Source organism: Schistocerca cancellata, chromosome 10 (assembly GCF_023864275.1).
Source record: "Schistocerca cancellata isolate TAMUIC-IGC-003103 chromosome 10, iqSchCanc2.1, whole genome shotgun sequence".
Taxonomy (NCBI): domain Eukaryota; kingdom Metazoa; phylum Arthropoda; class Insecta; order Orthoptera; family Acrididae; genus Schistocerca; species Schistocerca cancellata.
In genome coordinates, this window is record NC_064635.1 from 141,226,344 (window position 1) to 141,247,611 (window position 21,268).

Here is a 21,268-nt window from a genome sequence, read left to right on the forward strand (position 1 = left end):
TACTTATCGCCGGCGTGGAAGGCGGCGCGGCAGTTGTTAGACGGCAACAAGGCCGGGAGGCGGCGCTGGCTGGGTCTGGCGGCGCCACCTCCTCTGTGTTCGACCAGCTGCTCCTTGGACCGCCAAGTGGGAGATTCCGGCCCAGGTCGCTCCTGAGTGCGCTGTGCGTTAAGCGTCCGATCACCAGTGGTCGCCGTCAGGTGGGTGCTTTGGACTATTACGTGTCGATTTGTGCCGCCGTATTTGAAACCGTTGAGCAACTGTACCTGGGAAAATCTTGTGACTGTGTTCAGACTCGCATGTTCTTGCAATACCTCCTGACCGTGCTCTAACATTTATTTTCTCAGAGCTAGTCTGCTTCCCCAGTGAAACAGAGTTTGAATTTCAAGATGGGCAAACAATTACACTATGCGATCAAAAGTATCCGGACACCCCCAAAAACATACGTTTTCGTATTAGGTTTATTGCACTGCCACCTACTGCCAGGTACTCCATATCAGCGACCTCGGTAGTCAGTAGACATCGTGAGAGAGCGGAATGGAGAGCTCTGCGGAACTCACGGACTTCGGAAGTGGTCAGGTGGCTAAGTGTCACTAGTGTCATTCATCTGTACGCGAGATTTCCACACTCCTGAACATCCCTAGGTCCACTGTTTCCGATGTGATAGTGAAGTGGAAACGAGCAGGGACACGTACAGCACAAAAGCGTACAGGCCGACCTCGTCTGTTGACTGAAAGAGACCGTCGACATTTGAAGAGAGTGGCAACGTATAATAGGCAGACATCTATCCAAACCATCACACAGGAATCCCAAACTGCATCTGGATCCACTGCAGGTACTATGGCAATTAGGCGGGAGGTGAGAAAACTTGGATTTTACGGTCGAGCGGCTGCTCATAAACCACACATCACACTGGTAAATGACAAACGACGCCTCGCTTGGTGTAAGGAGCGTAAACAGACCCCCTTGCCGGAAACTATATGCACCAAACCAAACATGTTACACGGCGCAAATATCGATACACATCATTGCTGCCACACGTAGAAGGAAGAAGAACCACGACGTAACCGCAACAATGGCGGGAAACCAAACACAGATACACAGCGAATTCCACAAAACGCATAGTCGGGAGAGAGCACGGCTCAACCTCCCCACCCCCCCTCTCCCTAATTTGACCCAGGAAGGGGTTAATGCAAGTCTGAGCTACTTGAACTTAACTTGGCTAAGGTGAACCCGATATTGCTTACCCGAGCTGTTGTTCTTGATCAAGAGATTTACCGGGCGTAATATATGCATAATAGTGCAAGACCCCAGAAAACGCAGAGTAAATTTACAGCCGCACACCTGCCTCCCTTGGAAATTGCGGATGTAAACTTGGTCCCCAGGCCTACCCTTAAAGGTTTTCCGATTACGATTATAATCCTGCTTATTATGAGCTTTGAATACATGACACCTGGCTCGATTCCAAATTTCCTTTATGACCCGCGGATTGACATCAGGTAGAATAAGATCCTGAATCCCCCACAAGTTGGAAAGAGGGGAAATAACTGGGTAGGAAAATATCAAGGATGCAGGCGTACTTCGCGAGGCTTCATGAATGACGGTGTTAAAGTCGAAACTGAGCCAGGGAAGCCTGGAATCCCATTTTATGGGTGTTTTCTGATGATAATCAAAGCGGACTTAAGATTCCTACTAACCCTTTCCGCAAAGGACCCCTGGGGATAATACGGGGGTGTGGTGACATGCTTAACTCCATTCTGAAAGCAGAAAGCCTTAAAGGGACTCGAAAGAATGGCTGGAGCGTTATCACTAACGAAATGCTTAGGTGGCCCGAAAACACTAAAGACACTAGTCAACTGGTTAATCATGGTGGTAGCGGTAACGTTGCGGCTCGGAAGGAGCCAAGTGAACCGAGAAAATGCATCAATCATAACGCGTACATATCGATGACCCCTTTTGGTCCTAGGCAAAGGTTCCAAACTATCAATATAGAGTTTGTGCATGGGAGAACTCAACCAGCCTTGTTGAAGGGCATTGTTGGGTTTGGCTGTGCTACACAAGCGACATTGAGCTACCATTTGTCTAACCTGCTGGTACATAGGGCCAAGTTAAATGTTCCCTGATCTTTTGGAGCGTCTTATGAGTCCCTAAATGGCCGCCCACCAATGAATCATGAAAATAACGAAAGACCGGACGCACCAAGGTAGCAGGCAAACAGATCTTAAACTGCTTAGCATTGCCCACCTTCCTGCAAAAAATCCCCCTCTTAATCTCATACTCTTCCGAGAGCTGTCCGGCCAACACACGCTGCTTAATACCAGCCCACATCCTGATGGTGCGCAATGTCTTGAAACAGAAGGGGAATTTCACCTAACACCATACAATTAAGATGATCACCGTCTACCTGCTTGCTTCCCTGACTAGACTCGTCTTCGGTAAACATCCGGCTGAGAACATCCGCCAAGACATTTTTAGAACCTTTCACATGTTTAGCTTCTGTTGTGACTTGGCAAGACAGCCAAGCCACTATGATTGGTAGCCGAAAGGCACGCGTTTAAGCTCACGCAGGCTGGCGTGAGGTCTGGAACAGTTATAGGAGTTGAGTCTAGTAAACAAGGTACGTAGCTTCTGGAATACTTAACTTTAATCCATAATTGGTGGACATCGGTCTGACGGTCAATGCATCACAAGATAAATAGCAAATGATAATGGCGACTTGCTAGGTCGTAGCAAATGACGTAGCTGAAGGCTCGTCTCGGCAAATGAGAGCGTATTTTGTCAGTGAACCATCGCTAGCAAAGTCGGCTGTACAACTGGGGCGAGTGCTAGGGAGTCTCTCTAGACCTGCCGTGTGGCGGCGCTCGGTCTGCAATCACTGATAGTGGCGACACGCGGGTCCGACGTATACTAGCGGACCGCGGCCGATTTAAAGGCTACCACCTAGCAAGTGTGGTGTCTGGCGGTGACACCACAGCTTCAAACTGAAATGCCGAGATACGTACCGCCCACCTGCCAATACGGCCAGTCTTACGCGGCCTCACCAGTACCCAGCTCACCGTTTGATTGTCGGTTTCCAATTGGAAAACTCTATGTTCAAGGTAGAACCGATACTTCTCTAATGCGAACAAAACGGTAAAGGCCTCGCACTCATAGACAGAGTACTTACGCTCGGCATCTGTTAACCGCCGAGACGCGTAAGCTAATGGTTGTCTCTACCCCTCAAATTCTTGGAGGAGAACAGCTGAAATACCGGCATTAGAAGCATCAGTCTGCACGCTAAACCTTTTGCTAAAATCGGGTTCCCCAAGAACCGTCGAGTTGGCTATCGTTGTCTTAATATGCTCAGAGGCGACCTCCTGGGCAGGTCCCCACTCAAAACGCACGCCCTTACGGCGTAACTGATTTAATGGTGCCGCCAACTGAGCAAAATTGGGCACAAAACGTCTAAAGTAATTCGCCATGCCTATAAATTTAGCGATTCCCCGCTTATCAATAGGAGGAGGCAATGCCCGCAGGGCTTTCGTCCGCTCTTGGTCAATGCGAATACTCTGACCCGAGATAATATAGCCCAAGAAGGATATCTCCCGCCTAGTTAGCGTAATTTTACTAGGTTTAACAGTTAGACCTGCTCGCTGTAACCTCAAAAGATCTTGCCAGATATGCTCCAAATGATCCTCAAACGAACGGCTATAGATAACCAAGTTGTCCAAATAATTATAGACACAAACTAACTTCAAATCCCCAAGAATATTATCTAACAAACGAGTAAGCACCGCCGCTCGGGTAGCTAACCTAAAGGGGACTCTGTTAAACTCGAACAAGTTCTAACCAGTACAAAAGGCAGTGACATGTTTGCGTTCCTCAGCCCGAGGAATTTGATAACAGGCCTGATTCAAATCAATAACAGTAAACCAATTAGCGCCGGCAAACTAGGTAAAAGAATTATGAAAAGCCGGCAAGGGCACTGATTCGAGTACAACCTTGGCAGTCAAACGCCGGTAGTCAACAACAGGTCTAAAATCATTAAATGAAACAACAAGTTTGCTGTTACCAGTCACCGTTTTATTTTATTTTTTCCACGACGCGTTTCGAAGGTTTAAACCTCCATCATCGGGTGGATTTACATTAGTTAGTATTACATATGTGTGTATGTTGTGTTACGATTTTGGAGGAACTTGTGGCACTGCCTAGTGGGGAAACAAGACACTATTTCAGAATATGGTTTTGGATAACTTTTGACAAAAAATAAACTGATATCTAATGGTAAACTTTAATAAGTAAACTAGAGTACCTCCAGTGGTCACAGGTTCCTTTTTCTGTCGTAACACTTCACATGTATACTGCCACATTTGTAAACAAATATGGCGTCTGGAATCAGCTGGGTGCAAGGTTCGTACAGCAGAAGAGAAGACATAATCGCAAAGTGCAAAGAATATAGATCGTAACAACATTATTACAGAATAATCGTTTAAACTATTTGGGGGTGTTTGTTTTGAGGTGTCGAATATATGTGTGTGTACTTCAGGTGGTATATAAATCCAATTTTGAAAGGTTAAAACAGCTAAACATTCGTACTCGTTTATGCAATCAGGTGAAATGTTAAAATGGCTTAAACTTCATACTTGCTAATAACAATTAGGTGAAATGTTACAGGCTTGAATTACAATGATCATATTGGCTACAGCAGTAAAATCATAAATAGATGACACTCTTTGAAGAAAGAGAGAGAGAGAGAGAGAGAGAGAGGAAGGAGTGATTATATGAGAGCAAACATTTACATGGCAAGGAGTCTTAAGATTACATGTTGCATATATTAGCTGCCTAAAGGTTGGGGTAATACACTGGTTAATGTTATAAAATATGCAGATAGATATACATTTGTGCCACTAGTTGATGTACCTACAGTTTTTAAGCTGACAAGGGGTACAAGCTGTTGGTGTGATGAAATATCTGTGAATGAGGTCAATCTCTTGTACTCTCAGCGGCTGTCAATATTTATGGTAAATATTAGCACGTGTGCACATGTGTGTGTGTGTGTGTGTGTCTGTCTGTGTGTGTATTTAAGAGTGTAGGCAGTTGCTGAAAACAGAGATGATACTATTGTAAATATTGTCATTTTTGTCATTTAAGATGGATTCTGGTTGTTTCATTTGGTGTTTGTATATTTGGAGTGTTTCAAGGATGTCTAGTTTTCTGTCTTTTGGTTGGATGTGTAGGATGCTAATACTTGTGTTGTTAACATGGTGTTTTGTTTCATGTAGGTGGGTAGCTATTGCTGATGTGTGGTATTTTTTGTTTTTTAGTGCTGCTATGTGTTCCTTGAACCTAATCTCAAATGATCTGCCAGTCTGGCCAATGTAGAAGCAGTCACAGTGTTACGACATAGTGTTACGACAGAAAAAGGAACGTGTGACCACTGGAGGTACTCTAGTTTACTTATTAAAGTTTACCATTAGATATCAGTTTATTTTTTGTCATAAGTTATCTAAAACCATATTCTGTTTCCCCACTAGGCAGTGCCACAAGTTACTCCAAAATCGTAACACAACATACACACATATGTAATACTAACTAATGTAAATCCACCCGATGATGGAGGTTTAAACCTTCGAAACACGTCGTGGAAAAAATAAAATAAAACGGTGACTGGTAACAGTAAACTTGTTGTTTCATTTAATGTCAGTAACAGTCACGGTAAAGCTTAACCTAAAAATGTTCGCATTTAAGGTCTAAAATCGTTCCCCTGATCCTTAGGTACAAGAAAAATTGGAGAAGCATAAGCAGAAGTAGAGGGTCTCATGACTCCTTGTTCCAACATCTGAGGTATCTTAGTCTTGAGTATCTTAACCTCCGGGGGTGACAGGTGGTATGGAGGATGATGCAGGTGCGACTACGCGAGTACACCAAGGCCTAAAGGTTGGAACCCGGGTTCGCGTACCAAGCCGGCGTCATCTACTAGCTCTAAGAGCACGAGGGCGATCGCAAGAGCGTACCAATTGAGCTGAACTACCGCATCTGAAACAACGCCTGGGTTCCCTTCTGCTAACTCCCACGGATGTGGGTAATCCGGAATCGGCCCCTATGTCGCGCCCTACAACCTCTCGACGCCCGTGGCTCTCAAGGGATAATGCGGATGCTACTACAACCACATCACGAAGTTCTCCCCAGCTCTCAGAGTGCTTACGGAAAACGAAATGCTACTTATCCGCGGCACGCATTCCCTTGAGAATAATAGAAACTAATTTGCGTTCAGACAATTCAACAAGCATGGTCAAGGAGGCTGTGTCTGTTGACGGTTGTTTCATTTTATTACGTAAGTGCGCGGCCGAAGTTCCGAAGACCATCGATGACAAGAATGGACATACGAAAACGTTTCACATCCTTTCAAAATTTTTATGCCATCGTAACCTCTTCCTCTCACAAGGGAACCTCCTCATCGCACCCCCTCAGATTTAGTTATAAGTTGGCATAGTGGATGGGCCTTGAAAAACTGTACACAGATCAATCGAGAAAACAGGAAGAAATTGTGTGGAACTATGAAAAAAATAAGCAAAATATACAAACTGAGTAGTCCATGCGCAATATAGGCAACATCAAAGAAAATGTCAGCACATGAGCGCCGTGGTCCCGTGGCTTAATATACCAGATACCGAAGAGCATAGATTGTTGTGTGACAAGGTAAAAGACATATGACTCTACATAAGACAAAAGATAGCAAGCGTCAGCAGAACTACGCCCAACGCCGTTACGCCTGCTGAATTTTTAAACCCTGACAGTATACCTTATCCTAAAACAAAACGAAACGCAGTCAACTGGTTGAAAGGCCAAACGATGCATTACATCCTAACAAAAGAATCAAGCAATAGGGAGGACTTCTGGGTATACCTTACAACTGAGCACCAAAAGTTGATGTGTACTAAAAAATACAAAGAAAACTACGCAAATTTTATAACTAAAACAATACTGTAACCAATAGAAGTGCGTAATTTACATTATCCACCGAAGCATGTCGTTTGTTAGACGAATGCTTTGTGGTACAAGGTTGCACTTCACGTAGCAAGAGGAGGATATCCAACACCAAGTAAACAGAGAAGATCATCAATATAGACCAGTTAAGCCTATATGTATATATTACTTTGTTTTGAGGGAAGCGTACGACACAGTGACGAAACTGGTATCTACCCTTTTTTAGTTTCTTTCTTTCATTCCTTCTTTTCACACGAAGACATATTTATGTTATTTATGCGTAAAATCAAGCAGCAGAAGCTTACTTTAATTCATTACCTTCTGAAGAAGAGAATTTGACTTATCAGCAATAATGAGTTTGCTTCTTTCCGTTTTACCACGCACGGAGAAAGAAAGTTATAGATGCAGTTACGTTCCCATAACAGTTATGCGAATGCCTTCTCAATGGAATTTACATTTATTTTTATTCAAGCCATGTTGCAAACAAAGGCAGCAGAAGGGGCATACTTAGTTTGTCAGTCAGAAGAAGCGCGTTTCCACATCATCAAGTTACATTCTCTCTTAAAGGCGGAGAAGCCGGGCCGAGAAGGCAAAAACTGGCGAGCGTAAAGGACGGGTTGAAGGGAAGGAAGGAGACCCAAAAACAAACAAAAAAAAAAAAAAAACGTGGTTAGTGTGAGCATCTGCGGAACGACAGGTCCTTGGTTCAAGTCTTCCCTCGAGTGAAAAGTTTAATTTTTTATTTTTAGACAATTATTATATGTCCGTCCGTCCGTCCGATGCGAGGTAACTGCGCCGTAGTATGGGGACGCCACACCTAAACAAACATCGAAACACACGACGTCAGTCCACTACAGCGCACGGAAGAGAGAATATTCCTGCTAACGAGGCTCCCTGGCTGGCAGTTGACTGTTCGCTACTCTGGACGAGAGTGCATTAAATGCGTGAGATGTATTCCGTGGGCAATATGAATCCAGCAAATATAGCTCGCGACTTCAATAACAAGGTCAATGAATATTTTCCGAACCCATACTACGGCGCAGTTACCTCGCATCGGACGGACGGACGGATGGACAGATAATAATTGTCTGAAAATAAAAAAAATTAAACTTTTCACTCGAGTGAAGACATGAAGATGGGACCTCGCCTTCGGCAGCTGCTCACGCTAACCACGGGACCACGGCGCTCATGTGCTCGCATTTTCCTTGTTGTTGCGTATCTTGCGCCTGGACTACTCAGTTTGTATATTTTGCTTATTTTTTTTCATAGTTCCACACAACTTCTTCCTGTTTTCTCGTTTGATCTGTGTTCAGTTTTTAAGGCCTATCCACTGTGCCAACTTATAACTAAATCTGAGGCGGGGGCGATGGGGAGGTTCCCTTATCTGCGATAATGATGGAAACTGAAGAAATGAATTAAAATCTGTGCCACAGGCAGGTTTTGAACCCAGGTCATGTGGCTTATTATGCAGAAACTTCTGACCATTACACCACCACAACACTACAGTCCACAGTGCTGCACGAACTACATAAGTCTAGTACCCCCCCCCCCCCCCCCAACACAACATTGGTGTACTATTCCAATGCCGGAGAGCCCTGTTTATAGTGACAATTTAGGGGGAAAATAGGCTGAGGATGTGAAGTTTAGGTTGGGGAGGCAGTCGATTGGGGTAGATCGTGGAGAAGTGCCCCACATAGTACTTCGGTGGTGTAATGGTCTGCATTGCTGTGTGGCAAGTAACAAAACTCAGGTTCGAGTCCGCAGCTGTAGCACAAATTTTAATTCATTTTTTAAGCTTCCAACATCATCGTAGATAAAGATGAGACTCAAATATCCCGGGGAAAATTTAATCATAACAACATTGAGCCGTGCTCTCTCCAAACTACGCGTTTTCGTTAACCTCGCTGTCTATCTGTGTTTGGTTTCCCGCCCTTGTCGCGGTTACGTCGTGGTTCTTCTTCCTTCTACGTGTGTATCGATATTTGCGCCGTGTACCATCTTTGGTTTGGCGCCTGGAGGGGGGTCGGTCGGTTGTTGCGGACTAGGGAAGTTATCTCCGCGTGGTGCAGTCGGCTGGGGCCGCTGGCAGCCCCTACGCAGTGTCGGTGCAATTAACTATTTTGGTCGACTACGATTTGACTGCACCAGCGGAATTTTCTATCTTGTGGCCATTAGTGTTCTGGTTACCTGCCCTGGGGACTGACGTAAATTCAGGGAGTGTTCTTTGAGCGAAGTTAACTATTACCATGTTTCAAATTCAAGTGCACCAGTCGAACTTTCTGCGTAGTGGCCGTTAGTGTTCCGGTTACCTTCCCTGGCCACTAACGTAATTTCAGGCAGCGTTCTTCCCTCACCTGTGGGTGCTATCCAACATGGTGTGTAATTTTGACAGCTAATACATACTCCATTGTGGATTATCACATTTGTAACCTTTTGTGTTTTGAGTTCTCATGTACTGACTGACGGGAAGCAAGTCGTTGTGTCGGTCGGTCCGTGGCTCCCCCTGGTTGGGACAGCTTTAACACTGCGGCCTTCTGCCGTTAAAGGTTATGGTAATATGTTTTAAAATTTTGAAGTTTAATTGTGGCCCTCAGCCATTGGTATTGCACCTTGCGCATGATGCTTCTTTAAATTATTTTATTGCCATCTTAATTGGATTTTTATCTTGTTGATTTTTTAAGATTTATTGTTGTTAAACATGCTGGCCTTCTGCCTTTAAAAGTCTATGGTAATATATTCTGAAGTTTTAAAATTTAATTGTGGCCCTAGCCATTTGTCTTGCACCTTGCATATGTTGCTTTGTTGGGTTTTGAATTATTTTATTGCCATCTTAATTTTGATTTTTTAAGATTTGTTGTTGGCCTTCTGCCTTTAAAGGCTTATGTTAATATATTCTAAAATTTTGGAATTTAATTGTTGCCCTCAGCCATTTGTATTGCACTTTGCGTAAGTTGTTATTGCTATCTTAACTGCATTTTTATCTTGTTAAGATTTCTTGTTGGAGGCCTTCAGCCGTGAAAGAGATGCATTCGGTAAAGATTCGACTATGTGCCGTTTTGGTTATAAAGGTTATTAAATTGCAATAAATGACAATTAGAAGCAGAAACTGACCTCAGCCCTTGGCCCTTTCCACAATCCTATTACCTGCTCTGCCAAGTGGGTTTAGCGGGCGTATCAATCATTAGCTTCCATTATGTTTCCTTCCCCTTAGGATTTCGGCATACGATACAAGTTGTAATGTGGCCTGGACGGTGAAGAAGGAGACGCAGTAGTAGACGGTGCCACTGTCGGAAAGCTAGTCGGTAAATTCACTACTGTTGTAAGTAGGCTGTTTAGGTTTTTATGTTGGTAACGTCACGTAGCGCTCTGTATGAAAATCACTGACTGTGCTGTGTGCAATCTGTGGCTGGTTTGCATTGTTGGAATATTCTAGTGTTGGGCAGTTGGATGCGAACAGCGCGTAGCGTTGCGCAGTTGGAGGTGAGCCGCCAGCAGTGGTGGATGTGAGGAGTGAGATGGCGGAGTTTTAAGAGCGGATGATCTGGACGTGTGTCCATCACCGAGAGTAAATTTCTAAGACTGGATGTCATGAACTGATATACATATATATATATATATATATATATATATATATATATATATATATATATATATATATATATATCAGTTCATGACATCCAGTCTTATATATATATATATATATATATATATATATATATATATATATAAAACGACTACTTATGATGGGGAAATTAATCGAAATCCCTCAAATATCTCCTCTCATATGATTCTCCCTATTCATTATATTTTCAGCTACCTTAATTCTATTTAATCAAATAACATTAAAACAAACAGAAGTTAAAGGTATAAAATTAACAATTGGGCCTATAAAACGAATATCCTGAGAATCCTGTTAAAATCGCTGGTTGGTCTTCTAATTCAAATGATTCTTTATTAGGTTCTCTTCGTTCTGTTGCTCAAACAATTTCGGGACTATGAGGTGCATTCAAGTTCTAAGGCCTCCGATTTTTTTTTTCTCCGGACTGGAAAGAGATAGAAACATGCGCATTGTTTTAAAATGAGGCCGCGTTCATTGTCAATACGTCCCAGATATGGCAGCACCATACGGCAGATGGAATTTTACCGCCAACGGCGAGACTGAGAACTGTTTTAAATACTTAAATGGCGTCTTTTTCCTTACTTGAACAGCGTACAATCATTCGTTTTCTGAATTTGCGTGGTGTGAAACCAATCGAAATTCATCGACAGTTGAAGGAGACATGTGGTAATGGAGTTATGGATGTGTCGAAAGTGCGTTCGTGGGTGCGACAGTTTAATGAAGGCAGAACATCGTGTGACAACAAACTGAAACAACCTCGGGCTCGCACAAGCCGGTCTGACGACATGATCGAGAAAGTGGAGAGAATTGTTTTGGGGGATCGCCGAATGACTGTTGAACAGATCGCCTCCAGAGTTGGCATTTCTGTGGGTTCTGTGCACACAATCCTGCATGACGACCTGAAAATGCGAAAAGTGTCATCCAGGTGGGTGCCACGAATGCTGACGGACGACCACACGGCTGCCCGTGTGGCATGTTGCCAAGCAATGTTGACGCGCAACGACAGCATGAATGGGACTTTCTTTTCGTCGGTTGTGACAATGGATGGGACGTGGATGCCATTGTTCAATCCAGAAACAAAGCGCCAGTCAGCTCAATGGAAGCACACAGATTCACCGCCACCAAAAAACTTTCGGGTAACCGCCAGTGCTGAAAAAATGATGGTGTCCATGTTCTGGGACAGCGAGGGCGTAATCCTTACCCATTGCGTTCCAAAGGGCACTACGGTAACAGGTGCATCCTACGAAAATGTTTTGAAGAACAAGTTCCTTCCTGCACTGCAACAAAAACGTCCGGGAAGGGCTGCGCGTGTGCTGTTTCACCAAGACAACGCACACGCACATCGAGCTAACGTTACGCAACAGTTTCTTCGTGATAACAACTTTGAAGTGATTCCTCATGCTCCCTACTCACCTGACCTGGCTCCTAGTGACTTTTGGCTTTTTCCAACAATGAAAGACACTCTCCGTGGCCGCACATTCAGCAGCCGTGCTGCTATTGCCTCAGCGATTTTCCAGTGGTCAAAACAGACTCCTAAAGAAGCCTTCGCCGCTGCCATGGAATCATGGCGTCAGCGTTGTGAAAAATGTGTACGTCTGCAGGGCGATTACGTCGAGAAGTAACGCCAGTTTCATCGATTTCGGATGAGTAGTTAATTAGAAAAGAAATCGGAGGCCTTAGAACTTGAATGCACCTCGTAAATTCAAGTTTAATCCACCATTATTATGAGCTCTAGGATTCATCATATATATTCATTTGCTAACTATGCCTATCAGTAGTCAGTGACTTCAGTAGTTAGAATCTCTCATTAAGCTGGCAGTATTGGCGCTCACTGTATCGCAGTAGTTCGAGTAACGAAGATTTTTGTGAGGTAAGTGATTCATGAAAGGTATAGGTTATTGTTAGTCAGGACCATTCTTTTGTAGGGATTTTTGAAAGCCAGATTGCGTTGCGCTAAAAATATTGTGTGTCAGTTTAGTGTTGATCAGAATAGGTAAAGAGCGAAATGTCTGAGTACGTTCAGTTCTGTTCAGCTGTTTGAAAATCAAATAATATAAGAGGTTTACCAGCACAGTAATTCATTAATTGCTCCAAGGGGACGTTTCACTGTGATAGGGCTTACCTGCATGAGGGTCATGCCATCTGCCACCATCGCAGAGACCTCGTGCTCCGCTACATCGTCCGGTATGAGCAGGTCGGGGTCGACGCCGGTGGCGGCGCTGCAGATGCTGCGCAGCGCGGCGAAGAAGGCCGCGGCGTGCACGTCAGCGGGGGCGGCGCCGCCCGCGCTGTCTCTGGCCAGCCGCTCGCTCAGGAAGAGGCCGCCCTCGTGGAACGCCTCCAGGAAGTTCCCCAGCAGCTGCAACACGCCGCCGTACAGAGCCGCTCCACGGCGGGGGCGCCGCTCTCGCAGCGTCCAGCCGGCGGGCTACCAGCAGGCGCCCCCCCACCTTCCCCACCCGCACAGCTCACAGGTCTTTAATAACTTCTGTACTGTACTGACGACATTTTCATTACACCATGTGATCAGAAGTATCTGGACACCCCCAAAAACATACGTTTTTCATATTAGGTGCTGCCAGGTACTCCATACCAGCGAACTCAGTAGTCATTAGACATCGTGAGAGAGCAGAATGGAGCCCCCAGCGGAACTCACGGACTTCGAACGTGGTCAGATGATTCGGTGTCACTTGTGTCGGACGTCTGTATGCGAGATTTTCACACTTCTAAATATCCCTAGGTCCTCTGTTTCCGATGTGATAGTCAAGTGGAAACTTGAAGGGACACGTACAGCACAAAAGCGTACAGGCCGACCTCGTCTGTTGGCTGACAGAGACCGCCGACAATTGAAGAGGGACGTAATGTGTAACAGGTAGACATCTATCCAGACCATCACACAGGAATTCCAAACGGCATCAGGATACACTGCAAGTACCCTGACAATTAGGCAAGAGGTGAGAAAACTTGGATTTCATGGTGAGGACGGGGGGTGAGGACGGGACGTGAATCGTGCTTGGGTAGCTCAGATGGTAGAGCACTTGCCCGCGAAAGGCAGAGGTCCCGAGTTCGAGTCTCGGTCCGGCACACAGTTTTAATGTGCCAGGAAGTTTCATATCAGCGCACACCCCGCTGCAGAGTGAAAATCTCATTCTGGTAATATCAAATCTACCTTAGTGAACTGATATCTCTAGTTCTTCAAGTGCATCAACTTTTATTCATTCCTTCGCCACGTGCACGACTTCTAAATCCTCTTCAGTGCTTTTTTTTGTGTGTGTTCGGCTGCCGCAGACATATCATAACTGTCCAGTCTATGAGCGTCTGTGTGGTCTTTGCAAATTGTTGGAAATTCTCTTCCTTTCTTCCCTACGTTCCTCGCATCACATGATTCACGCTGTTTTTTCCTTTCCTGCAGCACTGCTTATTCCTGTTCATTTTTCCCGCTTAACGCCTAAAACCATATCCAACTAAATCTTTCAGTTGGAATGCGAATTGGACATTTAATAAAATAAAATAAAATAAAACTACGAATAAGGTGCTCTGTTTATAATATGAAAACCACTACACCTAAATTAATATCAAAATTAAAAGTTTCCAAAGAGAATCACCCTGTTAGATCAGTCAATTAACGAGTTTGCTCAACCCGTTCCTTATGTGCGTAGTAACAACTACTAAAGGTGTAACAATATTGCCTAGATTAACAAAATTAAGATAAGCCGACCACTGAATTCTCCCGACTAGTCTGCCTGTTACGCTATAAAATCATTATCGTTATCTTCAGAGCCGCAACCTCCAGACCTTAAGATGGATTATATTAGACATTACTATTAAATGGTTATTTATCATAGTTGACTTGTTTATGATGATTTTAGCCTGATGTGACAATGAAGCTACTTTGTTTTGTAAATATCGGCGTTCTCGTTGCAGCAATGTTATTAATTTTTCTTTTCTGGTACTTTCGCTGACAAATCCACTTCACTTCCTACAGAAATAGCTCTCGTGAGACATTCTGTAAGCGTTTCAGTGTTTGTATCAATACTGGAATTTTCACTCATCTTTTCAACCTTAAAGCGACGCATAGATACGGTACTTTTTACTTGCATGTCTGGATGAACAGTCACTAATGACGATTGACAGCCGTCTGAAATCAACTGGAAATATACTGGCCTGCATGAAGTGGATGATATGCCCGCTTGCGATTAGCGGGAAATCTGGCCTCGATTCCTTGCCGTCACAAATGTTCAAATGTCACCAACAGGTAATGTATCCGTACCTTACACAACTGATGCTCAGATATAAGCAGTCTGTGAATTTATTCTGAATTAACATAGGTATAACTTTCAATGAAGACAGTAGGCGGGACAAGTTCACACTAACGTATTACGCAATATGAATAATATTCGTTAAATAAATGACGATTCAGACATGTCACAAAGAAACGTATGTCAAGCTGTGTCCTAAATGTGAGACGTGTTTCAGATTTTCGATTACGTAACTATGGTGTGGAATGTCTACTAGGTCCTCATTGTCTTCCAACGGCAACTACAACAATAGATCGTGCTAACTTGCGAACCGTGCGTTCACGGCAGAGTGCACGCTGCTTGCACGTGGCGCAGTCCGGCAGTGAGCTCAGATAAAATACAGGGTTATTACAAATGATTGAAGCGATTTCATAAATTCACTGTAGCTCCATTGATTGACATATGTTCACGACACACTACAGATACGTAGAAAAACTCATAAAGTTTTGTTCGGCTGAAGCCGCACTTCAGGTTTCTGCCGTCAGCGCGCTCGAGAGCGCAGTGAGACAAAATGGCGACAGGAGCCGAGAAAGCGTATGTCGTGCTTGAAATGCACTCACACAAGTCAGTCATAACAGTGCAACGACACTTCAGGACGAAGTTCAATAAAGATCCATCAACTGCTAACTCCATTGGGCGATGGTACGCGCAGTTTGAAGCTTTTGGATGCCTCTGTAAGGGGAAATCAACGGGTCGGCCTGCAGTGAGCGAAGAAACGGTTGAACGCGTGCGGGCAAGTTTCACGCGTAGCCCGCGGAAGTCGACGAATAAAGCAAGCAGGGAGCTAAACGTACCACAGCCGACGGTTTGGAAAATTTTACGGAAAAGGCTAAAGCAGAAGCCTTACCGTTAACAACTGCTACAAGCCCTAACACCCGATGACAAAGTCAAACGCTTTGAATTTTCGGCGCGGTTGCAACAGCTCATGGAAGAGGATGCGTTCAGTGCGAAACTTGTTTTCAGTGATGAAGCAACATTTTTTCTTAATGGTGAAGTGAACAGACACAATGTGCGAATCTGGGCGGTAGAGAATCCTCACGCATTCGTGCAGCAAATTCGCAATTCACCAAAAGTAAACGTGTTTTGTGCAATCTCACGGTTTAAAGTTTACGCCCCTTTTTCTTCTGCGAAAAAAACGTTACAGGACACGTGTATCTGGACATGCTGGAAAATTGGCTCGTGCCACAACTGGAGACCGACAGCGCCGACTTCATCTTTCAACAGGATGGTGCTCCACCGCACTTCCATCATGATGTTCGGCATTTCTTAAATAGGAGATTGGGAAACCGATGGATCGGTCGTGGTGGAGATCATGATCAGCAATTCATGTCATGGCCTCCACGCTCTCCCGACTTAACCCCATGCGATTTCTTTCTGTGGGGTTATGTGAAAGATTCAGTGTTTAAACCTCCTCTACCAAGAAACGTGCCAGAACTGCGAGCTCGCATCAACGATGCTTTCGAACTCATTGATGGGGACATGCTGCGCCGAGTGTGAGAGAAACTTGATTATCGGTTTGATGTCTGCCGAATCACTAAAGGGGCACATATCGAACATTTGTGAATGCTTAAAAAAACTTTTTGAGTTTTTGTATGTGTGTGCAAAGCATTGTGAAAATATCTCAAATAATAAAGTTATTGTAGAGCTGTGAAATCGCTTCAATCATTTGTAATAACCCTGTACTTTTAACTTCTGTTACGCGTGGCTTCCTTACGAACTATAAAACCAGTTCCGATACTTAAGCTACATTTAATACACAGCAGCGTAGCACTTAAAATGAGTAAAAAGTAAAAAAGCCGTGGCCACATATTTCGCGGAAACCCTTCAGATGTTACGGTGCAGAGTTCTAGGAAGTATTAGAGTAACAATGACCAATATCGTAAAACATACTTGATCATCGAGTAGCGATACGAAACTGTAAGATATGAAATAAATCAATTGTGTGTGCTAGTTAGTTCCCCAAAATCGTACGAGAAGTCTTATATACAGTAGTGAAGAAAGCGCACAAATGCGAAACAAGTATTTTTTAATTTTTGAAGGATAAGGAGAAGCTCTACCAAGAAACTAACTCCAGGAGTTGATGTAGGTTTGCTTCATTTACATACAGTATTTTTTTTTTACAGTTAAACACCAGGAAAATTGGAAAACTATTTTTTCTCGTATGCTGCTGCTAACAGCCGCCCCATGGGAACCGCCCCTCACTTCATTGTGTGGTCTTCTCTGTAACTTTAACTTCAGCAGTACATCAAACAACTGATTGCACTTGGGTAAGCCCAGCAACTAAACGGCATAATTAATAGAATAAACGAAACGCATCCTTTCGCCTTTGGCTTCAGACATAACTGTTGACTCGATTTCAATATGGCAGCCCTCGCGCATGTGCACTAAATTTTGGCGCTTGGGTTACAGCAGAATTTCCATTCTGCACATTCTCTGTTCTGTGGTAAAGGCATGCTTAGTTTGCAGATGTCACACTAGAGTGCATTAGAATATGCTAACATAAGAGTCATTATTCAGCTAGAGTTTCACAAACGGTTGGATGAAATAGGAGCGAGAAGCGTGTGCCGCTACTTTCAGTTACTATCAAGTTTTTCATTGGCAGATAGTGTTATTTACTTTTTTGTTACTTCAAGCGCATTTTGATGGTATTCACAACGCGCTTATTAGGTTGAAATATCCAAGGTAACGTTTCTTCAGAGACAATTGAATAGGAGTAAAAATTCCTCAGGCCTCGCTGTCTGTCGAAAATTTGATCACATTTGTAACTGTATCCGTATGCTTCACATTACTCTGTTTTAGTTCCTCACAAATGTGTTTCTGCTACAGATTTTTATTTCAGTGCCAAATTGCATTATTTTAGAATACACGTGTAAACATTCAAATACACAACATGGGCACCTCAGAATTTTACAAAATATTACAGTTTCTGCTAACTAAAATTGTAATACGCCAATTGCAAGTTGTTAATCATTTTATTATTGGTTCCAAAATATTTTGTCTATAACATATCATTAGGTGCAAGGTATCTTGCATTCTTACTTTTTAAACACATGGGCTGCAGCACAACGGAATAAATATAATGTCGAGCAGTATGTTGTTCCTAGCTAAGCACTCGTGGGACTGTTTACATTGTTCATTTTTGCTGTCAATGGTGTCGATGTCCAAAGATATATGCAAGGAAGTTGCGCCTAATTCGTAACGTATGAAAATGGCGAGTTACGTTGCAATCTCTGGAAATGTAATCAGTGTGGTGTCTTTTACTCTTGAATATAACGTTACTCGCTCCCTACTGGATCGATATGATTTATGGGCAGCTGTATTATAGTAATTTCTTGGAATTCAATGTATGTAGAACAGTGAATTGTAAGATGTTCGAATGGAACAGAGATTAAATGCTCATATGCACTGAGTTCATTCATATAAAATAGCACACTCATTTTATATTTAAGCAAATGGGAAATAGTTTACTATTAACAACATTTGTACTGAAGATTTACCAAGGCGTATCCTTCTTTTCTGTAAGTAAGTGTAGCATAACATAAAACTCGCTGTGCAGCAGTAACTTTTAAACATTACAATTCGTATCTGACAGTTTCCTCTTATTGCACATCGCTTTTGACACCAATAATTAATTCTTAGTGTCTTGTAATAACTTTTGCGTTTCTCGCCCGTAATACCGCCAACTAGTTCAACGAACGCCATTACTTGTCTCTTTCCATTCAACAGTCTTTCGACTGTCTTCCTCTGATTTCACATCTTTTGCTTTTTTACTGGGTATTGGCCTCATATTAGAATCTATACAGGTGGAGTATTTTATATATAAGTTTACGCATGTTACGTAACACAGATAGCATAAATAAAAAAGAGAAAAAAAACAACCAAAGAAAATACCGTCACACGTTGACAACAATTTTGCAGCTTTCCCTAGTATTGACACCACGAACCGCTTCTGTCCCCGAGATACAGATCACAAAAAGCGTACAGTTTGTGCAGGATGAAATTAAAGTGCCCTTATCTGCGACCATAGCATCATGATGATGCCTTATCATTTTCCACCAGTGGATTTTAGCGAAGCTTTGTAAGTCTTGACATGTTGGTTTTGACTCACCTCAGAGTGGAAAGTGGGGTTGATGAGTTTGCGGTGCGTCTTCCAGCGGCTACCGTTGAGGGTGAGTAATCCGTCGCCGACGATGGTCCGCATGACGTTCGTGGTCAGGGGATCTCGTTCCACCATCTTGGACGTCAGCAGGACGTGTTGCACGTCGTCTGGGTGAGCGACCATTATCACCAGCTTCGGGCCCACGTAGAACCTGCCACCACGACCACAGAACCAAGACTTTTCATTTGCTGGCACGACGGGAAAATAGCTGTGTATGTACACTCGAGTTTGCAGAAACTGCGACACTCACTGGAACAAAACTTTACAGAAAAGCTGAGGCACACAAGAAGAAGCATTACTGCACAGCTCTAGACACGTTCAATACTCCGCCCACACAGTCATCGGAAGGCCCGGCTGTATCGACCGACCACCCTGCTTTGCCAAGAGGGCTCACCAGACCCGCACGACCACCTACACGAGTGCTGGCCAAGCACGGTGGAGCTTAACTTCGCTGATCTGACGGGAACCAGTGTTACTGCTGTGGCAAGGCCGTTGGCAGAAACATCCAGTACCCCTAGATAAACTGAGGGTTTATGAATTTGGTGGTATAGCTAACCAGTCAATAGCATATTTAAAGAAAAGCGAGAACTTGCACTTAGTAATTAAACTCATGTAACAGGGGAAATCCTTCTGATGCCCAAGGCTCAATGTAGGCCTTTCTATTGTTTCGATCTTCCACCTAATATACAACAATCATAATCAGTTCTTTTTATAACTGACCCAAACATACAGCAACAGCAAAAATGCTAAATAACGTACTTAAAGGTACTATTGCTTTTCTGCAAACGCTCTCATTATCAATTTCAAAATGACACAAGATGTTCAGTTCTGCACATTTTGAGGCACTACACTAACGATAAATGTAGCACATGATCACTGAATAAAAAGTACGATGGAAGCTTAAAAATTTTTAGGTGTCTATAGATGAGAATTTTAACTGGGAAAAACACATTTCTGAACTCCTAAAACAATTCAGTTCAGCGATATTCGAATAATTGAAAAACTTTAGGAGAGACAAATGGGTAGGTTATAGTAAGTTTTTAGTAAGTGGTTGGTACAAATGGCTCTGAGCACTATGGGACTTAACTTCTGAGGTCATCAGTCCCCTAGAACTTAGAACTACTTAAACCTAACTAACCTGAGGACATCACACACACCCATGCCCGAGGCAGGGTTCGAACCAGCGACCGTAGCGGTGGCACGGTTCCAGACTGTAGCGCCTAGAACCGCTCGGCCACACAGGCCGGCTTTAGTAAGTGGAATCATGTGTAATAATACAGGGTGTGTCAGAAATAATATACGTATTTCGAATGCAAATATTTGTTAAACTTTAAGATATACGAATATGAAACTATACACACATATTTACGAACCTCTCAAGTGCAGATTACAGATGTTCTATATGTCCTCCATCAGCGACCTGAACAATATCACATTGATACTCAAATTCCTCTCATACTCGGGCAAGCATGTCCTTCGTCACTGATGTTATGGCAGTAGGTATCAGGTTCTTCAACTCTTCCATGTTTTGTAGAAGTTGTGGTACATAAACGTTGTCTTTAACGAAACCCCGCAGGAAGAAGTCAGAGGGTGTCAAATCCGGTGACCGTGGAGCCCAGCTGAGACATGCTAAGTCGCCAGTTCCTTGACGACCAATGCACGAACTTGGCGACTCCAGTGAGGGATGCCTCGTCTTGTCGATAAATGAAGTTGTCTTCGAGCAGCCTCGGAAACAACCAGTTTTGTAACATAGCGAGATACTGCTGGTCGTTAACCGCGTTTCTATCAAAGAACACTCCCACTTACCTTGGCGTCGTGCTGGACAGAACATTGACATACAAATATCATTGCGAAAAAACACGCAAAAAAGTAGAAGCACGAAATTCCCTAATAAGAAAGCTGTCCAATAGCAAATGGGGTGCCAAACCTACCGTGGTCAGAACTTCAGCCCAAGCTTTGTGCTGCTCAACTGCTGAATATGCCTGCCCAGTATGGTGCAGATCCGCCCACGCAAAAATGGTAGGTATTAGCTTGAATGAAAGATGCAGGATAGTGACAGGCTGCATGAAACCGACCTCCATAGAAAATATTCACAGGGCCGCAGGTTTCACAAACCCTGACTCACGTAGGAAAGCCCATGAACATACCGAGAAGCTAAAACAAACCTTTTATGCCCGTCACTCAATGTTTGGCCTAGAGTATGGCCCCAGCAGACTCAAATCCAGA

At 43.6% G+C, this 21,268-nt stretch overlaps 1 protein-coding gene across 1 annotated transcript in view; it reads right to left on the bottom strand.

Annotated features, from left to right (window-relative positions):
• Positions 1-19,165, bottom strand: part of LOC126106200 (cytochrome P450 4C1-like) — a 69,349-nt gene extending 50,184 nt beyond the window's left edge. The window contains exons 1-2 of the mRNA XM_049912434.1: positions 18,992-19,165; positions 12,708-12,944 (exon numbers count right to left, since the gene is read on the bottom strand). Of these exons, the coding sequence (XP_049768391.1) occupies positions 12,708-12,944; positions 18,992-19,165 (411 nt within the window). The remainder of the gene's footprint in view (positions 1-12,707; positions 12,945-18,991) is intronic.
• Between the last annotated feature and the right edge of the window lie 2,103 nt (positions 19,166-21,268).